Consider the following 7,857-nt stretch of genomic DNA (forward strand, 5'->3'; position numbering starts at 1 on the left):
CAGTAATCCCTAGGACTTTTCATCTTTAGGACCCAAAGAAGATGAGGCACTGTACCCCCATCTCCTGGCACCTCAGTGGGGAAAAAGAGACCTGTCAAGGGGACAAAAACCCCCTAAAATCCTGAATGTTGTCCTAAAGGCTCAGAGGCAAAGCAGCATTTCTGTTGGGTATTGTTTTTCCTGTCATCCTCTTCTTGAGCTTGTGCTTTTCTTTGCAGATCCGGTCTCTCACGAACAAAAACTGTCGGAGAGTTTGGACACTGCCTTGAACTCGGCGCTCAGCTCGATGCCCTCGTTTACGGCCAAGCTGATGAAAAGCCAGCAGCAGGCACAGAGCGAGGGAGGCTGCAGCAGTTCCTGGAGCGTGGGCACCCTCCTTGGTAAGCCACAAGCACCTGTGGTTCAGCATTGGGAGCGAGAGAGGAGAGGAGAACTGGACTGGGTTAACAGAGAGGGTTACGCTGTGGCGCAGCATCTTTCTATGCCTCTTCAGACCCCAGAATATTATATATTCAATACAAAAATATTATATTGTCTCCCAGCAAGCTTTACTTAGCAATCCTGAACTGCTTTTTTATCTCAGCAGTTTTAATGATTTATTCTCTCAGTAAGGCAGGTTAGACCTTGCTGACCCTGAGAAAGTGGGGTGTGTTGTCCACGTCCACAGTCAGAGCAGGCTTGAGCATGATCCTGTGATTTGCCAGCATTGGCTGTCGCTTGTCTGCGCTGCCCAAGGACCGTCCTGGATGGGTTGTGCTGGGACATAGGGCTCAACCCAGCCTGCACCACGTTAGTTCAGACTCAGAGCTCGCCCTGCATCGAGGCTTTGGCTGTTGCCAGAGCTCTGAAATTTGGGCTCAGTGGCTTAAATGTTGCCCATTGGCTGCACGGGAGTTGCCACATGGATGGGGAATGAGTCTGGTGTGGAGATGCAGCTGGAGAGGTGTAAATAGGGCAAACACCACGTCGCATGCTGACCCTTAACAGGAACAGATATCAGTGGCAGTGTCACAGGCCGAGCAGCCATGTGTGTGCCCAGAATCCCATCAGGTTTGCATATATATATAGGCCAGGCTGTTGGGTCCTCGCCTTTTTCAGCCCACCTGATGCTAATCTAGCTGCGTCCGCATTCCCAAAATTATTTCTTTGGGGTGCAACAAAGCATTGAACCATCATATATCCCTCCTCAGGCTGATGCCCAAACTGTTGGCCAGCTCCTCTTCCCCTGTGTTCAGTGTTGGGCCCCTCACCCCAAAAAGGCCATTGAGTGACTCGAGCGTGGCCAGAGAAGGGCAACGGAGCTGGGGCAGGGTCTGGAGCACAGGTCTGCTGGGGAGCGGCTGGGGGAACTGGGGGGGTTCAGTCTGGAGCAGAGGAGGCTGAGGGGAGACCTCCTGGCCCTCGGCAACTCCCTGCCAGGAGGGGGCAGAGAGGGGGGATGAGTCTCTGGAGCCAAGGCCCCAGCGCCAGGCCCCGAGGGAATGGCCTCAAGCTGCCCAGGGCAGGGTCAGGCTGGCTCTGGGGAAGGATTTCTGTGCAGAAGGGGCTGTTGGGCGTTGGAATGGGCTGCCCAGGGCAGGGGGGAGTCCCCGGGATCCCTGGAGGGGTTGAAGAGTCGGGCTGAGCCAGCGCTGAGGGATCTGGGGCAGTTGGGAACGGTCAGGGGGAGGTTCATGGTTGGACTGGAGGAGCTGCGAGGGCTTTTCCAACCCGGATGATGATTCTGTGAAATTCCCTGAAAAGCTGAGTGCTTTCCCCCACGTCGGTCCCCAGCCGTGCCACAGCTCCTGTCCGGGCAGCGCAGACAGACCTTGGGATCCACCGAGCGCCAGGAGCAGGAGGGTGGGATATTCTGTAGGTCCAGCAGCATTCACGTGCTGGAGTGGGCAGGAGTGGTGAGGAGCCGTTGGTCTTTAGAAAGCAGAGGTGATCTGTGTTTAAATACCAAGGAGATTCACACCTCCCTCCCCAAAACGATTGCTCTTTGTTGTTTGTTCTCTAATGACTAGTACCTTCAGCCTCCAGTCTGTGGAGAAGAGCGTGGCTCGCAGGCTCCTCGTGCCTCTTTTGCCCAAATCTGCGTGTATTTTGCCATGATTGCTTTCTCCCTTGTTGGCACAGGAATTCCTGAAACGCATCGGAGTTGCTGGCAGCGCAGCCGTTCTGTGGATATAACTGTAGTGCACACAGCAACACTTATATCTTCGCTCGGGTATCGTTAAACCGAGTTACTGCTTTAGGTAATAATCCCCCCGGAGGAGGAAGGTAAATTTAAGCTGGGAACTGGGAAAGAGACGTCTTTAGCAATCTTTATTTAGATTTAGATGAGCTTGAAGAGAGCAGCCGTGTGTGAGGCTGTTGCAAACAGCCTGGTTTGAGTAGGACGGTATAAATACACGCCACGTGGGTATCTGCTAGCCACCTAAGGGCTCTCTAGGCAGGTAAGTCGAGTTTTCTTGTGTCTGTAACATACGAAGAGATGGCCCGCAGCTTCTGACTGCTGCTAACGCCTGCTGGTACCTGTCGCTCCCTTCACCTTTCTCCCAAAATTGCCCAAAAATAGTTTTGAGGAAACGGCTTAGGTGGTTGTTTGATTTTAAACAAATTCTTTAAAGACGACTGAAAATAATTACTGTTTGGTGGTACTGGAAAGAGGAGGAAGAAGTCAGACTGCACATTTCCACTCTGGTCTCTCAGTCTAGAGCTCATTCCATGTTTTGGGAGGACTCATTAGTAAGTTTTATTGCGGAAGCGTGTAACAGCTCCCGCTGGGGATGTGCCCCCTGCCCCCCGGAGCAGGGACTGCCCTGCAGGGTCCTGGAGCTCCTGGGGGAGCCGTGTCCGTACGTAAATAAAAGCACAGTGTTCAGCCCGGGGAGCTCATGCTTCAGTATTTCATCAGCCTTGATTGCTGTAGCAAATGTGCAGCACTAATTCAAAGGTCTTCCTCTGGGAGATGGATTTAACAGAATTAGTGATGCAGACAACATTCTCTTAATGCATAGTCTTAATTAACGCCTTCGGTATCACACAGGACAAAATGCTGCAGGGAGGGGTCCTACCCTGTGCCTTTGGCTTCATCCCTTGACTCAGAACTGGGACACAGGGGAAAAAAGTCCCCAGATTTTCTTAGGGGCTTAAATGTTCCCAGTTACCTGCACAACACAAGCTTGGGAGCACTGGGCTGGGACTCTGAGTGGAGTGGGCTGAGGGAGAGAAGAGGATTTTCTGGATTATTTGGCATTTTGCCCTTTTTCAAACCTGCAGATACAAGCCAGCACCTGAATGTTCATTGGCACTGGGGCATGACGTGCACGTCTGACAGTAATCCCTAGGACTTTTCATCTTTAGGACCCAAAGAAGATGAGGCACTGTACCCCCATCTCCTGGCACCTCAGTGGGGAAAAAGAGACCTGTCAAGGGGACAAAAACCCCCTAAAATCCTGAATGTTGTCCTAAAGGCTCAGAGGCAAAGCAGCATTTCTGTTGGGTATTGTTTTTCCTGTCATCCTCTTCTTGAGCTTGTGCTTTTCTTTGCAGATCCGGTCTCTCACGAACAAAAACTGTCGGAGAGTTTGGACACTGCCTTGAACTCGGCGCTCAGCTCGATGCCCTCGTTTACGGCCAAGCTGATGAAAAGCCAGCAGCAGGCACAGAGCGAGGGAGGCTGCAGCAGTTCCTGGAGCGTGGGCACCCTCCTTGGTAAGCCACAAGCACCTGTGGTTCAGCATTGGGAGCGAGAGAGGAGAGGAGAACTGGACTGGGTTAACAGAGAGGGTTACGCTGTGGCGCAGCATCTTTCTATGCCTCTTCAGACCCCAGAATATTATATATTCAATACAAAAATATTATATTGTCTCCCAGCAAGCTTTACTTAGCAATCCTGAACTGCTTTTTTATCTCAGCAGTTTTAATGATTTATTCTCTCAGTAAGGCAGGTTAGACCTTGCTGACACTGAGAAAGTGGGGTGTGTTGTCCACGTCCACAGTCAGAGCAGGCTTGAGCATGATCCTGTGATTTGCCAGCATTGGCTGTCGCTTGTCTGCGCTGCCCAAGGACCGTCCTGGATGGGTTGTGCTGGGACATAGGGCTCAACCCAGCCTGCACCACGTTAGTTCAGACTCAGAGCTCGCCCTGCATCGAGGCTTTGGCTGTTGCCAGAGCTCTGAAATTTGGGCTCAGTGGCTTAAATGTTGCCCATTGGCTGCACGGGAGTTGCCACATGGATGGGGAATGAGTCTGGTGTGGAGATGCAGCTGGAGAGGTGTAAATAGGGCAAACACCACGTCGCATGCTGACCCTTAACAGGAACAGATATCAGTGGCAGTGTCACAGGCCGAGCAGCCATGTGTGTGCCCAGAATCCCATCAGGTTTGCATATATATATAGGCCAGGCTGTTGGGTCCTCGCCTTTTTCAGCCCACCTGATGCTAATCTAGCTGCGTCCGCATTCCCAAAATTATTTCTTTGGGGTGCAACAAAGCATTGAACCATCATATATCCCTCCTCAGGCTGATGCCCAAACTGTTGGCCAGCTCCTCTTCCCCTGTGTTCAGTGTTGGGCCCCTCACCCCAAAAAGGCCATTGAGTGACTCGAGCGTGGCCAGAGAAGGGCAACGGAGCTGGGGCAGGGTCTGGAGCACAGGTCTGCTGGGGAGCGGCTGGGGGAACTGGGGGGGTTCAGTCTGGAGCAGAGGAGGCTGAGGGGAGACCTCCTGGCCCTCGGCAACTCCCTGCCAGGAGGGGGCAGAGAGGGGGGATGAGTCTCTGGAGCCAAGGAGCCAGCGCCAGGCCCCGAGGGAATGGCCTCAAGCTGCCCAGGGCAGGGTCAGGCTGGCTCTGAGGAAGGATTTCTGTGCAGAAGGGGCTGTTGGGCGTTGGAATGGGCTGCCCAGGGCAGGGGGGAGTCCCCGGGATCCCTGGAGGGGTTGAAGAGTCGGGCTGAGCCAGCGCTGAGGGATCTGGGGGAGTTGGGAACGGTCAGGGGGAGGGTCATGGTGGGGCTGGAGGAGCTGCAAGGGCTTTTCCAACCGAGAGGATTCTGTGATTCTCCTGAGCGAGGATCTGCCTGCTCGTGGCAGAGAAGAGGGTTCAGAGGGACCAAGTGACCCTGAGAACAGGCCGGGGCTGTGCAGCTCCTGGTGTCTCTCTCTCTCTCACTCAGAATAGCTTTTGCTGTTGCAGAGACGTTAAGCCATTAAGCTTTTTCCTGTCCCCTTTAAAATTGCTGCTGTTTAAGAGTTGACTGAGTAGCCCCTGGTGGTGTGTGACAGGAATGCAAAATGATACCTAAAGCTTTTCGCTCGGGAATCGGTGGTTTTAATCCGAGCGCAGGAAAAGCGGAAGGGAGGCTGATTTAATCTCGGCAAAAGTGAAAAGCCCTTTCCAGTCATCTGTCCTCAATTAAAAGCCTGATGGTGCAAACGCTGACGTGATGCAGCCCGCTCTGAGCACAGCCTGCCCCAGAAGCCAGGCCCTTCCCTTTCTTTATGGTAGTGACAGAGAAAAGGGGCCGCGGGCCTGAGCCACGAGCACCGTACGCCCACAAAAAACGGGGCCCTTGGCTCGTAGGATCGGGCACGTGAGGGGTGGCACAGCCTGGCCTTGTCCCCCCACCGCCCCGAGCCGCTTCTCCTGTCACCTTTGCAGAGCACGGCAGGAGCAGCCAGACCCAAGGATGCGCTTCCTGCGGCAAAGCCTTCTCTTCTTACTTCAAAACGGAGCCTGTTTACCAGCTTCCCTGCGGCCACCTGGTGTGTCGCCCGTGCTTGGCCGAGAAGCAGAAGTCCCTGTCGTCGATACCGTGCGGGAGTTGTAAAAGGCCGGCAGCCACCCAGGACGTCAGGAGGGTGCACTTCTGAGGCAGCGCCTGCCGCCGCCTCGCCGCAAGGACGAGAACAAGGGGCTGCTGCTGTTCCCTGGGTCCGCCTCAATCCGTAGGAGGACGAAGGCCTCCGGAGAGCTTGCCAAGAGGAGCGCCCACGATGGCGGAGAGGACTTGGGTCTTCTTGTGCTTACAGAGTAGTGGGGGGTGGGGGGTTAGAGCATCACGCCAGAGCAAAGCGATCTGAGGATAATAAAAGCCATAGCTTCTTTAACAAGGAACATGTATTTATACAGAACTGATTTCCACCTGTCGCACCCGCCCTCTTACCACCATCCCAGTGGCTCAGTGGTTTAGCATAGGTGCCTTTTGGACTGTGAGTTTAGCTTCCCCGTGAGTTAAAACCATTTATACATATTTGACAAGCAGCCGTTCGGTCGTGGACCAGGCGAAATCCTTGTGATTGACAACATGCGAGCTACCTGACCTCTCCCCTTCCCCGCCTCACTCCCCTCCTCCCTGCGGGAGCACGTCCTTCACCCTGGAGTCCAGCAAGTCACGAAGAGAGGCCGTGGTTAATGCGTGAGTAACCGGCAGCGATCTCATCCTGCTCGCACGAACTCGTGTAGAAAAGCCATCGCATTACACCAAACGTCACTCTCGGTTGATGTCGTGTGACTGGACCAGCTCCCGTCTGGCTGATAGACATTTAAGCCTTAATAAAATGATGTTTAAAGTCAGGGTTCTCTTTCTGACTCGTAATTGGTCTCATTGTGTGTCTTAATGATTCCGTGGAGTGAATCTCTTTGCAGAATACTGAATAAACGGGCTGGAAAAAGCTTAAGTTGACACAAAGGATCGGCAGACCCGTGGGTTTCAGAGGCGTTATCGCAGCGGCTGGGTGGAATTCTGTGAGTCTGTGATTCTGTGACCGTCACAGGGTTGAGATTCAAATCCCTAAACCCGAGGAGGTCTGGTCTTCAAAGAGCTGTTCAGGAAAAAAACAGGAGGAAAATCACTCGGATACATTCTGTCTCCAGCGTGTGGATGTGCGGAGGGTGAGGTGACAGCAGAGGGTTTTGTCACCTGTATAACCCCCCGCTGTTGCCTCTTAATTGGTAATTTCCCTCCGCGGAGCAGACGTTACTCGCTGATGTTCTGTGCCAGTTTCTCTGGGGTAACGAGCCTCCAGCTGACTCAACTCACCTTTGCGTGTAATGCCTTTATTCTCTCTTAAAATGCACCTACTTGCTGAGCAACCCATAATGTTCGTGGCTTTCTGGTCAAGGGAAATAGTCTCATCAAGCAACTGAAACGCAACTGTGTGTTGGCACCAAACTTACCTTGCTCTTTGTCTGCGTCAGTGGGAGTTGATAATCCATCTCCATTTGTAGCAAGAAAAGGAAGTCCCCCATCTTTAAGTAATAAACTGTTAGAAAATAGGCAAAAAAAAAAAAGCTTAAAAATTCCCACAGTTCAGAGGCAGCAAAAAATCCTCTGCATCCTGCGGTGTCGTGGTGGTTGCAGTGAAGCATCCCGATGTGATTCAGCTCTCACACCTCCTCCGCCCCAGATCTCCGGGCAGCCATCGCTGCCGCAGGAGCTCCCCATCCCTGCAGACGGCTCCTTCTTCCCTGGCACTAACGCAGCCCTGTCGCCTCCAGCCCAAAGCTGCTCCTTGCCCAAAAGTTTCTCGTGATAATCCTGCGGGTGGGCGGCGGTTCAGGCTGGGAGCCATCTTGCTGGGGCTGAAGGCGAGTTCTCTCTGGAGGAACCTGAGGGCTCATCTCCACCTTGTATCAGGTTTCGCATCCCAATTTCTCCTCCTCCTCGACCCTGGAGGACCCTTTGGTGGCGAGTTTCGACCCGTGTCTCCCCTTTTGCTGCTGGAGGGCGGGCCAAGGGGTGAGCGTCCCTCTGCGCCCACCTCTCATTGCTCGGGGAAGGACCCAGCGGGGTGTGAGTCCTCCAGTCCTCCTGAGTGCTCCCCTGGCAAACAAGTGGGGCACTGACACACCCCCCCCCCCCCCCC

At 53.7% G+C, this 7,857-nt stretch overlaps 1 protein-coding gene across 2 annotated transcripts in view; it reads left to right on the top strand.

Annotated features, from left to right (window-relative positions):
* Positions 1–6,588, top strand: part of UBOX5 (U-box domain containing 5) — a 16,065-nt gene extending 9,477 nt beyond the window's left edge. The window contains exons 4-5 of one of the 2 annotated variants that reach the window (XM_026846769.1): positions 219–380; positions 5,651–6,588. In XM_026846769.1, the coding sequence (XP_026702570.1) occupies positions 219–380; positions 5,651–5,862 (374 nt within the window). In that variant the 3' untranslated portion in view covers positions 5,863–6,588. Of the gene's footprint in view, positions 1–218; positions 381–704; positions 1,282–5,650 lie in introns of those variants that run through there. The other variant, XM_026846770.1, reaches the window with a different exon arrangement.
* The last annotated feature ends 1,269 nt before the right edge of the window (positions 6,589–7,857 follow it).

Source organism: Athene cunicularia (genome assembly GCF_003259725.1).
Source record: "Athene cunicularia isolate RWA chromosome 4 unlocalized genomic scaffold, athCun1 chr4_part1, whole genome shotgun sequence".
NCBI classification, from domain to species: Eukaryota; Metazoa; Chordata; class Aves; order Strigiformes; family Strigidae; genus Athene; species Athene cunicularia.